Source organism: Haliotis cracherodii, unplaced genomic scaffold (genome assembly GCF_022045235.1).
Source record: "Haliotis cracherodii isolate W230 unplaced genomic scaffold, xgHalCrac1.p SCAF_13, whole genome shotgun sequence".
Classification (NCBI taxonomy): domain Eukaryota; kingdom Metazoa; phylum Mollusca; class Gastropoda; order Lepetellida; family Haliotidae; genus Haliotis; species Haliotis cracherodii.
In genome coordinates, this window is record NW_027266268.1 from 37,659,490 (window position 1) to 37,679,551 (window position 20,062).

At 45.3% G+C, this 20,062-nt stretch overlaps 1 protein-coding gene across 1 annotated transcript in view; it reads right to left on the minus strand.

Moving 5' to 3' along the window:
* LOC139459899 (ras GTPase-activating protein nGAP-like) overlaps positions 1 to 20,062 on the minus strand; it is a 288,254-nt gene that overhangs the window by 210,217 nt on the left and 57,975 nt on the right. The window contains exon 2 of the mRNA XM_071241619.1: positions 1,582 to 1,706. Within this exon, the coding sequence (XP_071097720.1) occupies positions 1,582 to 1,706 (125 nt within the window). The remainder of the gene's footprint in view (positions 1 to 1,581; positions 1,707 to 20,062) is intronic.

Consider the following 20,062-nt stretch of genomic DNA (forward strand, 5'->3'; position numbering starts at 1 on the left):
GCTGCGACCGCTTCAACTACTGAACCATCTGACCCGTGACTCAGGATTGTTCAAAACATTTACTTTTGAGTACAGATCTCATTCCTGGAACATTATCTACTGGAACGACAACTTCAAATTGTTGAATTTTGCTGAAATGTAATACCGAGCTGAGATGGAAGGGGAGGAAAGTTATACGTGCAGCACTTTGTCCTCAGTAAACCATCACCAGGAGGGATCCCTAATCTAATCAAGTCCACTGCTCATCTGCCCATTTCTTCATTATAACAAATGCAAGTCTCAGAAATTTAATAAATATCACTGAGTGAGATTGTTTTTCAGTTTTGTTATAGTGTGTGTGCTTAATGAATGGTTAAAGCAAATAGTACAAAGTAAACAAGAGCATCCCCCAAGCACCTGCTAGCAGGTGATGTGGCTCCTAGCTTCTCCGTCCTGCAGAGCTGGTCCGACTCCACGCAATCAGACTCTGCCCTAGCTTACAGCTGAATGTTTTTACAAACTTTGTTTGTTTGCTTGCTGTTTAATGCCGCACTCAGCAATATTCCAGCTATATGTGTAAATATGTGTAAATAATCGAGTCTGGACCAGACAACCAGTGATTGACATCATGAGCATCGATCCATGCGATTAAAATCGATGACATGCATCAACCAAGTTAGTGAACCTGACAACCCGATCCCTTAGTCGCCTCTTATGACAAGCATAGTCACCTTTTACGGCAAGCTGGGTTGCTGAAGACCTATTCTACCCCGGATCTTCACGAGTCAAATGAATAGAAAGAATTTATTGAGGGAGGGTTATGCATTTCAGTATGCTCACTGATGAAAAGATTTTGTTGCCCTCGCCTTCAAAGAAGGATGGTTTCATTTCAAAACTATGAGTTGCATCTTGTATAGAACTCTTGTGGCATGACTTAAGCAGAGTGGAGTACTCATATCAGCAGTCCAGGAAGAGTTATCTCCCATTGTTGGATGGAAGACATTATCAATTACACACATACCATACCAGGGAAAGATATTTTGATTGTTTTTTAAGTGTGATATAGTGCACTCACATAGATGTTTATGTGTGCCCTTTGGAATTTAAGAGTGCGAAGAATACTTTTGATCCATCGTCACCTCGGTGCATTTAACTTCACCATCAGCAAGCTGGTAACTGGTTGTAATTTAGAAAGTGTCCCTGCCTCCATTTCATCGAGATTGGTAACATCGGATTCATTTCATCCCCAGGTTTATTTAATTTTAATCAAGAATACGTCAAAATATGTTTCAAAGTGTTGTCGCCAGTTTGAAACTAGTGTAGAAAAGCTCAAGAAAACTGCCCTCTGATTGGCTAATGTCGATTTCATATCAGTCATTTCATTGGTCAGTCAAAATTCGCGGAAGTTCGTTCTGATATGACCCGTAATGGGATGTCTTCAGATCTTTGTTTAGCGGTAGCAAAAACTAAGATCTGATTTTAATGAGATTAAAGTTGCTGAATATCTATATTCTTCAATATTCTTCCCTTCAATCCCCACGGAGAGATTGTGCAGAAATGTGAAGGACTTTGGCAAGATGAGAATGCCTGTATGTGACTTACCTCTTCCCGTAAGTGGAGTGTGAGGCTCCCAATGTCTTGGAGGATGACACAGAAGAATGGCTCCCACTGGGGCAGCGGCTGGTGTCCGTCACCAAACACTCGGCGCTCAAAGTCATGGTCAAGTTCTGGAAATAAACAGAAATCAATTGTAAACAACATTACGTTTATTATTCTAGGGGGTTTTCATCTTCTATGTGTAACTCACGTCAAGATAGTTTGGAGTATCAACTTCTGTATTAAAATTCTTGCAATTCATGTTGCGTGATAATGGTGTGAAAATCTACATTAAAATGTTCCAACAATTGTAATATACACCACACAAAGGAAATAAAGGACAACAGATTCTTTCATATTACTATAGTTAATCGCTCATGGCACTTTTGAGTTGTATAGGCAGAGTCTATCATCCACATAATATCTTGTCAACTGTCATCAGTACCTTTCTTCATGAAAGCTATTTCCACAGAATGTCTCAAAAATACAAATATTTTTCAGATCAACCTTAAAACAAAGAACGAAAGATACTTGACAACCATTATTATGCCTCCTATTCAACAAGCTTGGGAAAAAGCACCTGCCAAGAGGCTGTGAGGATACTATTTGAAGCCCTCATAAAATCTCACACTCTAGCCTACGGCTCAGTGGATGCAATTCTCTGAACATTATTATACAAAGAAGTACTCTAGCCGAGGAGGACCCAAGGACCCGCCCCCTGAGGTGGTTTGACACCGAGGTCCTATCAGGCCACATAAGAGGTTTGATCTGAAGGTCCTTGATTTCTCATAATGACCTCGCCAAGTGTTATCAATTATTTTTGTTGTACCAAAATTCATTCAAAAAGTGCTTAATTTTAAAAAGAAATTTAAATCTTCTTTTTATGCCAATTACAAGATCTTCTCCAGAGAGACTGTCAAACCATGCACTGCCACTCGCAGACGCCATGAAGTCAATATTTATAATTGATGTGTCAATATTCGTGGTCAGTGTCATGTGATTTAGAAAACCTTTGACTCAGTTTTGCATTGCAAGGTCAGCAGTGGAATGTATGAACTAATGAAATCCAAAGATTGAGGCCCAAGAAACACCAATAAAGAAGAGAAGATTCAATGTTAAATAGATTCAAAAAAGTTTTTAGTTTATATCTGCCATCAGTGCTGACTTTCTGCATAAAGAAACATATCAAGACATAAAACTGTTTCAGCAATTGAATCATTTTGTATTATTCTGTATGATTGTAACATAACACTATCCTAGCAGCTAAGGTAATGGAGGTTCTAGTTGTGTCCACTAGTCCTAGTCTTAAAAAAAAACAAATTTCTTTGATGGTGCTCATAATATCAATCACAGGTTTGTCAGACTTGGTTATGTACAGACTGTTTGTTTGTTTGTTTAACACCGCACTCAGCAATATTCCAGCTGTATGATGGCGGTCTGTAAATAATCTGGAGTCTGGACCAGACAATCCAGTGATTAATATCATGACCATCGATCTGCGCAATTGGGATCGATGACATGCATAAACAAAGTCAGCGAGCCTGCCAAAACAAAATAGAGAAACTGCAACAAACATGCTGAATTCTAACATGCCTATGAAATGCTGACAATAAGCGTTCAACTGCAGACAAGGAGATTTGACATTGTTTGCCTGCAGACAAGTAATGGTTCGGATTCCACACCAGTGACAGACACAGGGGTTCGTGAGGATGCTTCTATGCACTGTCAGCAATATTTCAGCATTGCCATGGTGATGTACAACTACTTAGAAATCATTTCACACATAGTACCCCTGCTGGAAATCAAACAACCACTTCACTATGGTCTTAAACCCTGACAACGTACCACTCGAAATAAAAAAATCAGCATGAACATTATACTGAAATACATATCCATCTATCCAACAAAAGTGAATCTGCATCCCCAGACAGCAGCAGGGTTGAACAACCACCAGTCCTATCACCTCACTTCCCTCCCAGACAGATAAATATTGACTACAATCAGCACAGTCTCAGGACCACTATCTATTAATTTTAAGTGAGACACCAGCCACCTTTCTATCACTGACTCAAATTCCTCTAAAACCTGTCTGGTGTGCCCTTAATGCCCACATGTACAGCCAGAAGATAGATCAGTGGGTGCCACAGGGTAGAGTTAAAGCATCGTGTCCTCTTCTCTCTTCCCTCCCTCCCCCTGCATCTAGCGCAGACACCATCAGTACCTTGTCTCCCTCCCTCCCCACTCTGCATCTGTAGCAGACACCATCAGTACCTTGTCTCCCTCCCTCCCCACCCTGCATCTGTAGCAGACACCATCAGTACCTTGTCTCCCTCCCCACCCTGCATCTGTAGCAGACACCATCAGTACCTTGTCTCCCTCCCTCCCCATCCTGCATCTGTAGCAGACACCATCAGTACCTTGTCTCCCACCCTCCCCACCCTGCATCTGTAGCAGACACCATCAGTACCTTGTCTCCCTCCTCCCTCCCTCCCCTGCATCTGTAGCAGACACCATCAGTATCTTGTCTCCCTCCCTCCCTCCCCTGCATCTGTAGCAGACACCATCAGTACCTTGTCTCCCTCCCCACCCTGCATCTGTAGCAGACACCATCAGTACCTTGTCTCCCTCCCTCCCTCCCCACCCTGCATCTGTAGCAGACACCATCAGTACCTTGTCTCCCTCCCTCCCTCCCCACCCTGCATCTGTAGCAGACACCATCAGTACCTTGTCTCCCTCCCCACCCTGCATCTGTAGCAGACACCATCAGTACCTTGTCTCCCTCCCTCCCCACCCTGCATCTGTAGCAGACACCATCAGTACCTTGTCTCCCGCCCTCCCTCCCCATCCTGCATCTGTAGCAGACACCATCAGTACCTTATCTCCCTCCCTCCCCACCCTGCATCTGTAGCAGACACCATCAGTACCTTGTCTCCCTCCCTCCCTCCCCTGCATCTAGCACAGACACCATCAGTACCTTGTCTCCCTCCCTCCCTCCCCACCCTGCATCTGTAGCAGACACCATCAGTACATTGTCTCCCTCCCTCCCTCCCCTGCATCTAGCACAGACACCATCAGTACCTTGTCTCCCTCCCTCCCTCCCGACCCTGCATCTGTAGCAGACACCATCAGTATCTTGTCTCCCTCCCTCCCTCCCCTGCATCTGTAGCAGACACCATCAGTACCTTGTCTCCCTCCCTCCCTCCCCTGCATCTGCAGCAGACACCATCAGTACCTTGTCTCCCTCCCTCCCTCCCCACCCTGCATCTGTAGCAGACACCATCAGTATCTTGTCTCCCTCCCTCCCTCCCCTGCATCTGTAGCAGACACCATCAGTACCTTGTCTCCCCCCTCCCTCCCCATCCTGCATCTGTAGCAGACACCATCAGTACCTTGTCTCCCTCCCCCCCTCCCTCCCCATCCTGCATCTGTAGCAGACACCATCAGTACCTTGTCTCCCTCCCTCCCTCCCCACCCTGCATCTGTAGCAGACACCATCAGTACCTTATCTCCCTCCCTCCCTTCCCACCCTGCATCTGTAGCAGACACCATCAGTACCTTGTCTCCCTCCCCACCCTGCATCTGTAGCAGACACCATCAGTACCTTGTCTCCCTCCCTCCCTCCCCTGCATCTGTAGCAGACACCATCACTACCTTGTCTCCCTCCCTCCCTCCCCACCCTGCATCTGTAGCAGACACCATCAGTACCTTGTCTCCCCCCCTCCCTCCCTCCCTCCCTCCCTCCCTCCCCACCCTGCATCTGTAGCAGACACCATCACTACCTTGTCTCCCTCCCTCCCTCCCTCCCTCCCCACCCTGCATCTGTAGCAGACACCATCACTACCTTGTCTCCCTCCCTCCCTCCCTCCCTCCCCACCCTGCATCTGTAGCAGACACCATCACTACCTTGTCTCCCTCCCCGCCCTGCATCTGTAGCAGACACCATCACTACCTTGTCTCCCTCCCTCCCTCTCCACCCTGCATCTGTAGCAGACACCATCAGTACCTTGTCTCCCTCCCTCCCTGCCTCTGTAGCAGACACCATCACTACCTTGTCTCCCTCCCTCCCTGCATCTGTAGCAGACACCATCACTACCTTGTCTCCCTCCCTCCCTCCCTCCCTCCCTCCCCTGCATCTAGCACAGACACCATCAGTACCTTGTCTCCCTCCCGCCCTGCATCTGTAGCAGACACCATCACTACCTTGTCTCCCTCCCCACCCTGAATCTGTAGCAGACACCATCACTACCTTGTCTCCCCGCCTCCCTCCCTCCCCTGCATCTGTAGCAGACACCATCACTACCTTGTCTCCCTCCCTCCCTCCCTCCCTCCCCTGCATCTAGCACAGACACCATCAGTACCTTGTCTCCCTCCCTCCCCACCCTGCATCTGTAGCAGACACCATCACTACCTTGTCTCCCTCCCTCCCTCCCTCCCTCCCCACCCTGCATCTGTAGCAGACACCATCACTACCTTGTCTCCCTCCCTCCCTCCCTCCCTCCCCACCCTGCATCTGTAGCAGACACCATCACTACCTTGTCTCCCTCCCTCCCTCCCCACCCTGCATCTGTAGCAGACACCATCAGTATCTTGTCTCCCTCCCTCCCCATCCTGCATCTGTAGCAGACACCATCACTACCTTGTCTCCCTCCCTCCCCACCCTGCATCTGTAGCAGACACCATCAGTACCTTGTCTCCCTCCCTCCCCACCCTGCATCTGTAGCAGACACCATCACTACCTTGTCTCCCTCCCTCCCTCCCCACCCTGCATCTGTAGCAGACACCATCAGTATCTTGTCTCCCTCCCTCCCCATCCTGCATCTGTAGCAGACACCATCAGTACCTTGTCTCCCTCCCTCCCCACCCTGCATCTGTAGCAGACACCATCACTACCTTGTCTCCCTCCCTCCCTCCCCACCCTGCATCTGTAGCAGACACCATCAGTATCTTGTCTCCCTCCCTCCCCATCCTGCATCTGTAGCAGACACCATCACTACCTTGTCTGCCTCCCTCCCTCCCCACCCTGCATCTGTAGCAGACACCATCAGTACCTTGTCTCCCTCCCTCCCTCCCTCCCTCCCTCCCTCTGTAGCAGACACCATCAGTACCTTGTCTCCCTCCCCGCCCTGCATCTGTAGCAGACACCATCAGTATCTTGTCTCCCTCCCCACCCTGCATCTGTAGCAGACACCATCAGTATCTTGTCTCCCTCCCTCCCTCCCTCCCTCCCCACCCTGCATCTGTAGCAGACACCATCAGTACCTTGTCTCCCTCCCTCCCTCCCTCCCCACCCTGCATCTGTAGCAGACACCATCAGTACCTTGTCTCCCTCCCTCCCCTGCATCTGTAGCAGACACCATCAGTATCTTGTCTCCCTCCCCACCCTGCATCTGTAGCAAACACCATCAGTATCTTGTCTCCCTCCCTCCCTCCCTCCCTCCCCACCCTGCATCTGTAGCAGACACCATCAGTACCTTGTCTCCCTCCCTCCCTCCCTCCCGACCCTTCATCTGTAGCAGACACCATCAGTACCTTGTCTCCCTCCCTCCCTCCCTCCCTCCCGACCCTGCATCTGTAGCAGACACCATCAGTACCTTGTCTCCCTCCCTCCCTCCCTCCCTCCCCACCCTGCATCTGTAGCAGACACCATCAGTACCTTGTCTCCCTCCCCACCCTGCATCTGTAGCAGACACCATCAGTACCTTGTCTCCCTCCCTCCCTCCCTCCCCACCCTGCATCTGTAGCAGACACCATCAGTACCTTGTCTCCCTCCCCACCCTGCATCTGTAGCCCTGTACTTAACACAACATCAGTAATATGACCACCACAGTTGGTTTCATGATGCCGTGACCGACTGTTGCATTATGGGATTTGTCCATGACTCCGATGAAAGCCCCTATTCATGCAGTTCCCACGTATTTGTTTGCATCAAATACTTCTGTTCATCGAGATACAGAGACATCATGCTGGGGTACAGAACCCTCTGATCATGCCACTTGCCTTCCTTTATTCCATTCTTGTGAAGAAACAAATTCCTTGAGACATGAAAAGCAGTTTGTATTTTGTGAGTGTGATTATCCTTCACAAATTACCCAAAACTCATTACAGAGTGATATCAATTACATGATCAGTTGGTTGCAAACACATTGAAGCCCTCGCAAGTAGAAACCAAACGCATCTGAGCCTTTGCGTGAGGCGAGATCTAACAGTGCTTACATCATGATTTGGGATTCAATTTGTGAAGCTTAAGATGTTAAAGGGTAAGGCAAGTAATTTTCAAAGCTTGCACCAGAGAATATAAACTTTTGATAAGTACATGTTCCATAAAACCTTCTTAACTACAGAAAATCTACCAGTCTTACAAAGATAAACTAGCCGTGAAGACCCAGGGTAGAATCGGTCTTCAGGAACTTATTCTTGCTGTAAGAGGCGACTATGCTTGTCGTTAGAGGCGACTATGCTTGTCGTTAGAGGCGACTATGCTTGTAGTAAGAGGCGACTATGCTTGTCGTAAGAGGCGACTATGCTTGTCGTATGAGGCGACTATGCTTGTCGTAAGAGGCGACTATGCTTATCGTAAGAGGCGACTATGCTTGTTGTAAGAGGCTTGTCGTAAGAGGCGACTATGCTTGTCGTAATAGGTGACCAACGGGATCGGGTGGTCAGGCTCGCTGACTTGGTTGATGCATGTCATTGTATCCCAGTTTAGTGGATCGATGCTCACAATGGGGGGAAGTGAGGCTTGGTGTCATCGTAGCCAACAACATGGATTGTTGCTCCTAATATCAATCACTGGACAGAGATTAACACAGGTGCTAAACGCAACCACCAACATACCAACTGCTATTATAAACAGATTTGGGACCTAAATATTTGTGACTAATATAGCTAGTGATAACAGCATTGCTTCTTTGTCTTCTAGTGGGCCCTTGTTATTAATCACCAGCAAATAAACATAATTTGGCTACATAATTACTTTCACATTTGGCCTGAATACACTTGGCTTCATTGTAGACAATTGCCTTTTAACAAAACTGTTATCTCAAGTGTTTCACAAATGGCTCACAAGCAGCAAATTATTTTTTTTAAATTCATAACAGACTGGATAACTGCCCTTTAATTGTGCCATAAACTTTCCCCAAATAGCATGTTCACTGCACAGATATGCATTATCAGTCCTGAAGATACATGGACAGACATTGGCTCCAGCTCAAGTCAGTGTGTCTAGTGTTGAGGTGCTCTGAGGACAACAGGAGAATTCAGGTTTTTAGTTGTTCTCACATCATTTCATTTGGGAATTGTTTCTTTTGGACAAAATATTTTTCAGAATTATTTCTATGCCCCATTACTAGATGAACACTATTAGATCTATCAGATCAGCACTTGAGAACTCTACTCAGCATGCCTAAACTTATTTTGTGGTTTGTTTTAAAAACATCAGCACCATTAAACTGGTCCATTGCTGGGAGTATAAGCTTGCCCAAGTCTCTAAGGCAATAATTATTAGTTTAAATCCTAAGTTCTAGATTATGTAAATATGAGAGACTGGAGTCCTTTGTACTGTCCACATATCTAGTCTTGCCTATTAGGAGGATAGAATAACTACACATTCATGGACTTTTCTTTCAGTACAGCCTTGGAGCAAGGCTACCGGGGGTACAGCAAGAGCAGGGAGCAGCCCTTGTGTCAGAATAATACCTGGTACTGAAGTTGTTTGCCAGGAGTTGCTGAAGATTGTTTCAAAATGTTGGCATTTGGTCTTGAACCTTGTGAGGGAGATTTTCTTATCAGGAGGTTAATTTTCTAGTAAAATATGGTCATTCAGTTTAATCAGTTATTTTTATAAACACAAATGACTTAGGGCATGTTTGTGATTGTGTCGACTCTTGAGATGGTTGGTTGGTTGGTTTGTTGTTTAACGCCGCAATATTCCAGCTACATGACGGCGGTCTGTGAATAATCGAGTCTGGACCAGACAATCCAGTGACTGATATCATGAGCATCGATCCTCGCAAATGGGATACGATGACATGCATCAACAAAGTCAGGAAGCCTGTCCACCCGATCCCATCAGTCGCCTCTTACGACAAGCATAGTCGCCTTTTACGGCAAGCATGGGTTGCTGAAGACCTATTCTAACCCGGATCTTCATGGGTCTGGACTCTTGATAGGACATTCCTATATCATCACCAAATTAGAATCAAATCTTCGGGACATTTTAAAGGACAACAAGTCTTTTGTCACAAGGGCGGTCGGGTAGCCTAGTGGTTAAAGCGTTCTCTCGTCACGCCGAAGACCCGGGTTCGATTCCCAACATGGGTACAATGTGTGAAGCCCTAATCATCTTGATTAACACTCAGTCTATCAAAACATTTCTTTAAAAAAACTGCATTTCTTTTCTTCGAAAGAACCTTTCAGGAAACTAGACTTGCTTTAGTTTGGTCTAGACTTGCCTCGGCTTTTAGTCAAAAAGATATAGATAGAGTTGTACACATGGTGACAGATATTATTAATGGTGTTGATGTAATTATTTGTTGAAATGTATAAAAATAAATCATTTTCGTCAATTTGCCTGAATGATTTTACAATCTTTCACTAGCACTTTCTGTAGCAAAAATCTTGATGGTTATGTTTTATACAATGTAATATAGAGAATTTTTTCATCTTCAATAATGGCACAATTAGAATGTATATATATATATATATATATATATATATATATATATATATATATATATATTCCAGTCCTGGCATAGGGCTACTAATCATCAGGTCATCAGGTATCAGCACTAAGCACACTGCTGCACCTGAAGAAGACAGCTGCCCGAGGTTCAACATGCAACCCTTATCTTCATCATGGTGGGGAGGCTGGCAGGTCGGAGCGACCCAGCTTAGTCAACTGCAAGAAACTACTCATCATGATCTCCATAATCAGATTACCACCTAGATACTTCCACACAAATCAAGGTTGGCCACAAAATCAATGACTGCTTCTACTAAGTTCGGTTTATCATCTGGGCTAGCTTACTGATGAGGATCAGTCCAAGAATCATAGCTGGTTTACAAGGATCAGTCCGTGAGTCTCTGCTGACTGACAAGGATCAGTCTAAGATTCACTACTGACAAGGATCAGTCAGAGAATCACTGCTGACTGACAAGAATCAGTCCAAGAGTCACTGCTGATAAGGATCAGTCCTAATGTCAGCACTGACAAGGATCAGTCCGGGAGTCACTGCTGACAAGGATCAGTCCGAATGTCAGCACTGACAAGGATCAGTCCGGGAGTCACTGCTGACAAGGATCAGACTGAGAGTCACTGCTGACAAGGATCAGTCCGAATGTCAGCACTGACAACGATCAGTCTGGGAGTCACTGCTGACAAGGATCAGTCAGAGAGTCACTGCTGACAAGGATTAGATACTTCCACACAAATCAAGGTTGGCCACAAAATCAATGACTGCTTCTACTAAGTTCGGTTTATCATCTGGGCTAGCTTACTGATGAGGATCAGTCCAAGAATCATAGCTGGTTTACAAGGATCAGTCCGTGAGTCTCTGCTGACTGACAAGGATCAGTCTAAGATTCACTACTGACAAGGATCAGTCAGAGAATCACTGCTGACTGACAAGAATCAGTCCAAGAGTCACTGCTGATAAGGATCAGTCCTAATGTCAGCACTGACAAGGATCAGTCCGGGAGTCACTGCTGACAAGGATCAGTCCGAATGTCAGCACTGACAAGGATCAGTCCGGGAGTCACTGCTGACAAGGATCAGACTGAGAGTCACTGCTGACAAGGATCAGTCCGAATGTCAGCACTGACAACGATCAGTCTGGGAGTCACTGCTGACAAGGATCAGTCAGAGAGTCACTGCTGACAAGGATTAGTCCGAGAGTCACTACTGACAAGGATCAGTCCAAGAGTCACTGCTGACAAGGATCAGTCCAAGAGTCACTGCTGACAAGGATCAGTCTAAGAGTCACCGCTGACAAGGATCAGTCTAAGAGTCACCACTGGCAAGGATCAGTCTGAGAGTCACTGCTGACAAGGATCAGTCAGAGAGTCTCTGCTGACAAGGATCAGTCCAAGAGTCACCACTGACAAGGATCAGTCAGAGAGTCTCTGCTGCCAAGGATCAGTCCAAGAGTCACCACTGACAAGGATCAGTCAGAGAGTCACCACTGACAAGGATCAGTCCGAGAGTCACTGCTGACAAGGATCAGTCAGAGAGTCACTGCTGACTGACAAGGTTCAGTCCGAGAGTCTCTGCTGACAAGGATCACTCAGAGCGTCACTGCTGACTGACAAGGATCAGTCTAAGAGTCACCACTGACAAGGATCAGCCAGAGAGTCACCACTGACAAGGATCAGTCCGAGGGTCACCACTGACAAGGATCAGTCAGAGAGTCTCTGCTGACTGACAAGGATCAGGCCGAGGGTCACCACTGACAAGGATCAGCCAGAGAGTCACCACTGACAAGGATCAGTCCGAGAGTCACTACTGACAAGGATCAGTCCGAGAGTCACTGCTGACAAGGATCAGTCCGAGAGTCACTGCTGACAAGGATCAGTCTAAGAGTCACCAATGACAAGGATCAGTCCGAGATTCTCTGCTGACAAGGATCAGTCCGAGAGTCACCACTGACAAGGATCAGTCAGAGAGTCTCTGCTGACAAGGATCAGTCTGAGAGTCACTGCTGACAAGGATCAGTCTGAGAGTCACCGCTGACAAAGATCAGTCTGAGAGTCACCACTGACAAGGATCAGTCTGAGAGTCACCACTGACAAGGATCAGTCCAAGAGTTACCACTGACAAGGATCAGTCTGAGAGTCACCACTAACAAGTGTCATCTAAAGTGTGTTTCTCTTCCTTCCAGTTGGATCAATGCTCATGATGTCAATCACTGGATTGTCTGGTCCAGACTAGATTATTTACACACCGCTGTCATATAGCTGGAATCTTGCTGAGTGCGGCGGTAAACAACAAACAAACAAAACAGAACATGACACTGGCAAGTCCTGCTGCTTGTCTGCTATCATCTCTCTGGCAGGGAAACCCTTCTGTCAATCAGCAGGCAGGTTCAAGAGGTAGTTCCTGTGGGAAATAATCCTCTCCGTAGGTAGTCTCGTAAATACCTCTCACATGTAGACACCACTGGGCCATCTCTGGAATTACAATATGGTAGCAGTGTGTCCCGAACTGGAACCACGCCAAAACTATTGATCCAGTTCTTCATAACCAGCCCTGTATTGGTTTATGTACAGCTGTGTCTGTCATCTATAGACCACTCCCCGACAAGGATGTCTTTAACGTTGAGCAGCTTGCTACGGATGAGAGCCTAGGTATTCCCTGGTTACAGGCTGGTGTGGAGTGAGTGAGTGATTTACGGCTCAGTCAGTAACACTGTGGCGATATGATAGTAACTGAGCCAGTGGGTCACATTTCTGTGTCAGCTATTTACAACTTCATCACACATGAACACACCATTATGATCAGGCCGGGTTTGTTTCTGGCTTCCTAAAAATTACTAGTGTATGCTGTGGCATGAAGAATGACAACTAAGGTCACCTTGAAAAGTGTTACCCGCCATTATCAGGAACCGAAATCAGAGTGTGAAAGTGCAGCCTAGAATCTCTCCTTTTCTCCGCTCAATGGCGAGGGGGTTACTCTTAATTTACTTAAATGACTGATTTAGTTGAAAATAAATTTAAACACAGTGTTCGAAAGTCATGCTATGCTAATCCGTTACCGAGGACAAGTGAAAATCCAATGAAGGCAGCACGACAAGCTACAGCCTATGAGGGCGAGAGAAAGAAAGTTAACACCAGGCCTATGGACTTGTCCTTAGAGTCTAAATTCACTGAAATAGACTTGTTATTTTCAATCAAGTCAATTGCCAAAGACAGAAAGCATTTGTTTTTGTTATATCTTACATGTTCACAAAGTAATCAATGCATGAATGTGTCACCATTCACAAGTCAAATTTCTTTCAGATTTCTTCGCATAATTGCTCAAAGTTATTTCTCCGATATTTATTGATAATTGATTGATATCTTGTTAACAGTTATCGATCTCTTTGATCAGCCCTACCATGGGGCAACTTTAGAAAATGAAAGTAAAAGTGTTAGGTAGGGAGCTACAAATAAGGATCTGTTGAAAAACATGAAACATACATATGAAGGGGGGCTGTCCTTAGTGAGTGAGTGAGTGAGTGAGTCAGTGAGTATGATTTTACGCCGCCTTTAGCAATATTCCATCAATATCACGGCAGGGGACACCAGAAATGGGCTTCACACATTGTACCCATGTCGGGAATCGAACCCGGGTCTTTGGCATGACGAGCGAACGCTTTAACCACTAGGCCACCCGACCGCCCCTGGCTGTCCTTAGTAAAGGCCACATAAATTGATAATAGCATATCCCAGTGTCCTGCACACACAGTCAGTCTTTAAAGGACCAATGTGTGGACATACACTGACGTCCGGGCCAGGGAGGAGGGCACTGCTCCTCCTCCAGTAAGCTCTTCATCCTGTGTGGATCTAATCTGACCACAACAATGTTGAACAGGAGATCTCAACAAACACACAAAGACTTCTAACAAATCACATGCCAATACCAGCTTAATATTGACAACTGTGTTGGATTCATAGATAAATGGTAAGAGCATATAAAAGATGAACCAACGTTTTCCTTGTTGTGTTGATAGAGAAAGTTCAGAGACATGGATCACAAGATATCAAGGTTGTTTATTGTCTTTACTTGTAGGTGATCACCCAGATCATACAAACTGCAGATCCATGCACCAGACCCAAATCCACAACATTAAAATGCTTCTTCAAGTTGATTCTATGATGCAGTTATGTCCCTCAGCAAAGTTTGTCTTTAATTTCCTATGGAGGATTTGTCATATTGCCAGAGTGAGGTATCATATCGGAGGGGGAGACCTGATTCTAAGGAGATAAAATCTGAACCCTGGCTCCACGATGAGCCTACAGACCCCAAATGATGCACAGAATATTTATAAATGTATTTATCGCTTTTCATCGACATCATTTTTTTTTAAGAAATATATATATGAATTACTTGTCACTACATATAATCATCCTATTTTGGGGGGATGGTCCCATCCATCTGTTCTCATGGGGTTTCTGGTACAAAGCCAGTGGTTAAAGCACACAACATCCGCATGAGATGATAACCTAAATAAGGGGAGATAACCTAAGTAAGGGGAGATAACCCAAGTCAGGAGATAACCTAACATTTCCTGAATTTTCTGAACTCATCATCAGATCATCTGTCTCAGTACAGTTTGCAATTTAACACCAGTCAGGAATATTCCAGCAACATGTCACCGTGACTTGTAACTATCCAGCCAGTACCACCCAATGCTGGTACCACCCGTGAAGATTCCGGGGTAGAATAGGTCTTCAGCAACCCATACTTGCCGTAAAAGGCGACTATGCTTGTCGTAAAAGGCGACTAACGGGTTCGAGTGGTCAGGCTCGCTGACTTGGTTGATACATGCCATCGATCAGATGGGTCGATGCTCATGATGTCAATCACAGGATTGTCTGGTCCAGACTTGATTATTTTACAGACCGCCGTCATATAGCTGGAATATTGCTGAGTGCGGCGTTAAACAACAAACAAACAAACCTGCCTCTCACAACAAGCAGTAGTGTGTTTGAGTCCCCACAGGGCAACACTAAAAACTCATTACATCTTCCTATTCACACAGCATTCAGAAAATAATACACAGCACAAGTTTCACAATTCTGGACATTTCACACCATAAGGTTTGTTTCAAGATAAGAAATTCCTACGGGAAGACGTCTTCCACAGAAGAAGCAAGAGCAACACAATATCCAAAAGCTCATTTCAATTATTGACGACAACTGGGGCATAGGTTACTCATCCAAGGAACTTAATCCAATCAAAAGGCAATAAACTAAGCCGCACTCTTGGCACAAGCGTCACACAGGTCAGAACACAGAGTGTACGTGTGGTATCTAATCGCCAGCACACAAAGTCCGCGATCTAACCCACTCAGCCATGAGGCTTCAGAGGGGTACACAAAGTACGTGATCTAGACTACCAGTTGTCAGACTTCTATTTTTGTGGAAGCCTCGGTGGCTGAGTGGGTTAGATCACTGACTTGGTGTGCTGGCGATTAGGTGCCTCACTCTGGCTGTGTGGGTTCAAATCCCGGATGGGACTCAACCAAGTACTAGAATCTGTACTTTACCAAGAAAGTGTTATTCCAAATATAATATTTGTTACATTTGACCACTTTCTAAATGGTATTGTGTATTCATATGAAACAATCAGTTGTCTGATAAGTAGGTATTCAGTAAAATAGTGCCAGTATAGAGTCAAAGTGCAAATGAGTGCGTGAGTGAGTGAGTGAGTAGATGGAAAGGATGGAAAGAGATGGATAATGGGGTGGGAAAGATGGAAGAATGAATGGACGGATAACACCAATGATGAAGGTGATGGAGTACTACAAAGTGATCTTGTTATTGCTATCACCGCCTCAGACCATCATAGGCTGATTCAGAACTTACACGCCATTCAACAGAGACGATATCTGCAAAAGAATTACAATGTTCAAGTTCACAAAGATGATTCCCTCCCTCCCTACTCTCTGATATCAATACAATAAAGTCTGGTACCCAACGAGGGTCAAAATGGCCTCTCACAATGAGGCCCCTGCTTATTTCCGTGTTGTGTCTGTGAACTTGGGGAAAAAAAGGTAGTCTTCCAACAAGGCAATTTGGTGTGCAAGAACCCCCTGAGATGAGAGACGAAGCACCGTCAGAGAGGCACATCAAAGGTACAGCTATGAATAATGAAGGCTGCAGTCAGGGCTGAATTGGTGTTCCAGCAAATTTCTATTTGCCTTCAAATTTTATACATCTGATTCCAGGATAACGTCTCCAATCTCCAGTGATTCTGCTAGAGACATTGTCATTTTCATGATCTTACAAACCCTTGAGATGGGTCATTCTTTTAGGTCATTACAAAGTTTGACAAACATCATACCGACAGTTTGGTGACAATCAGTCCATGTCCTTGAAAATGAACCGAACTGAAACCCTGAATCCCTGAAGAGAATTAATACATACTTACAACAGCATGTTAATATGCCATATAGATTTTTTCCCCCAAACAAATCTAGACTTGCTCCACTTAGGACTATTGCATTACAGTAAGGGCTGGTTGGAGATGAAGTGAAGTGAGTATTGTTTTACGCTGCTTTTAGCAATATTCAAGCAATATCACAGCGGGGGACACCAGAAATGGGCTTCAAACATTGTACCCATGTCAGGAATCAAACCCGGGTCTTCGGCGTGACAAGCAAATGCTTTAACCACTAGGCTACCCGACCGCCCCAGGGATGGTTGGAGGGGGAAATAATATGATGAAGGGACTGTGAGACAGGCCAGGCATCACACTACTGTGTATTGTATGTACAGTTGGGACATTGGTTATCCATGGGCCCACTTTTTTAATGCTTGGGGCCATTAATTTATTGCCAGCATCCCAAGGATTCGCAAACATTCAGACCAATGTAAATCCTTTCATTTGTCCCCCCCAACCCACCAAGCACATCACCTATTTCCCTACCAACTCTTTCTGACCAAAAACACCTTCCCTTCACATCCTTTTCATTCGTTCACTTTAAACAGGGACAGCTCACTCACACACAAATATATTTGAATCTCACTCCGATGACATATTTCACATAAAATATTAGAGCTATAATTGGATTTTAATGTTATCAGAAAATTACCCTTGATGACTGATATTCTAAAAACTGCAGGATGATTCATCATGTCTTTGAAGAGCATCTGCGTTCCTAACAATGAGTCCTTTCACTCCGAAGACGTTGCTTCAAACAGACATGCTCAGTATCACAAAACCTGCCGGTTCTCAGATGCCAAACATTTAATGAAGTGATACATCTCAAAGTCGGAACATCCACAAATGACATCAATTATCTGGGGATTCATTAGTAAAAGCCACAAATCAACACTCTTCTTCATGCAATCATCTCATATCTGATATAATCTAAAGAATGAAATGTGTCATTTTGATTGCTCTGTATCCAGAATCTAGTCATCTCTGCATGCATCATATTGCATCTTGGGAATAAAAGAGGTTCTAAATCGTAGGTTCCTGTCATTGAGGATAACATGAACAGCTAGATTCCACAAATACATGTGCAGAATCAGAAACAACATGATAATGCTCCTTACTTCGGTCACAGTAAACAGAGCTGTAAATCTACAAACAAACAACATCTATTAATCTGTGTCGTGATGTGCGTTAGTCTTGATGCATCACAATAATCATGCTTTTACTAAACAATATGTAAAAACAATAACGATAATAAGTACATTTATATCTATTGCTTGATAAAGGTGTTAGGATCTACACCGAAACGTCACACTAATTGTAATAAAGAAGTTGTTCAACCATAGAACTCGTCTTACTTCATCACTCCAACTTCTAAATGCCACTGAAAGAAGTCATTTATATAGGGCCAAATTCCACGCCTGCTCATAACACGATATGACTGTTGCCCTGGTCATTTGTAATTCTCAGATCCCTGGGGAGTTAACAACTATTAATATATATACAATTGAAATACTACACATATCTGAAATTATATAACTGATATTTCACTCGAGTGAAATAACACTTTCTGCCGGAACTACTTTCAGTCTACCTCAATGGCACAGTCTTATTGCTTGTTTGTTGTTTAACACCGCTCTCAGCAATATTCCACCTATATGACAAAGGTCTGTAAATAATCGAGTCTGGACCAGATAATCCAGTGATTGACATCAGGAGCATCGATCCACGCAATTGGGATCGTTGACATGCAACAACCAAGTCAGCGAGTCTAACCACCCGATCCCATGTTATGACAAGCATGGGTTGCTGAAGACCTAATCTGACCCAGATCATCATGGGTTCAATAGCACAGTGGGTTCCAAGTAACATCTTTAAGAAGATTCAATGGAAGTTTGTCTTGGATCTGTGGATGGGCATCTGTAAGTCATGTTGTGGCTGCTCTTCATGTTGAAGTCACAAATTTTTCTGAATCACATCCTTCTCTCAACCCTACTCAAGATATATATCACATACCAACACCTAGAGTAGTGAGTCGTACTATGATCCCATGACACTGTGCAGAGTTATGTCCCTTTGGCATGCCAGGATCCTATGACTATGGGTTCAAATCCTAAAATGGCCCTGTTATGCTTCTTGGTTTGTCAGCACCATGGTGGATTTCACCAATGTATTAAATGTCTAAGACTTGGTTTACTTCAGCTTTCATACCACACTAAGCTGACACCTTGTTATAAACTGTACATTCTTTTCAAAGCAATCTTAAAGCCAACACACTCACTCACTCACTCACTCACCGCACAAAGAAATAATAAGAACACAAACACACAATTCTGCATGTTTTCATTTCAGAAAGTCCCAATTGTGCCTGGAGAAATCGTTTTGTGAGAAACATCTCTAACCAAAGCAGCCGAAGACAATCATCCTGAAACTCCAGTTGATTCTACAGTTGGCTCACACGGTGGTATGTACAGGAAAAAACAAACGGCAATCGATGGATCGGGAAAATACATTGTCAGGATCGCCAGAGATTGATATATGGCTGGCGGTGAAGCCAGGATACGGGCAATTTAATCCCTACCATCACTCTAGTGTTTTAGACAGGACTTATTCAGCTCCAGTAGAAAGAAGATCTTTGCTGGTTTAATTCTGCTCTGACTTCAGTGTTCATTGATTACGTCCCTGGTTAATGGACGGGCGTTTAAATAGCTTGGGGAGTCGATCTCTCTCACCACCCCTGAGTCTACTATAGGTCTCTATCCCTTAACCCATTCTTGCATCCACCCCTCTCCCCATCCTTGGATCGCTCACCCCGTCCCTGCATCCACCCCTCACTCCATCCCTACATCCACCCCTCTCCCCGTCCCTGCATCCACCCCCTCTCCCCATCCCTGCATCCACCCCTCACCCCGTCCCTGCATCCACCCCTCACCCCATCCCTGCATCCACCCCTCACCCCAACCCTGCATCTACGCCTCACCCCATTCCTGCATCCACCCCTCACTCCACCCCTAAATCTACCCCTCACTTCATCCCTAAATCCACCCCTCACTTCATCCCTAAATCCACCCCTCACTCCATCCCTAAATCTACCCCTCACTCCATCCCTAAATCCACCCCTCACTCCATCCCTAAATCTACCCCTCACTCCATCCCTAGATCTACCCCGCTCCCCATCCCTGAATCTACCCCTCACCTCACCCCTGCATCAACCCCTCACCCCTGCATCCACGCCTCACCCCTGCATCCACCCCTCACCCCTGCATCAACCCCTCATCCCTGCATCCACCCCTCACCCCTGCATCCACCCCTCACCCCTGCATCAACCCCTCACCCCTGCATCCACCCCTC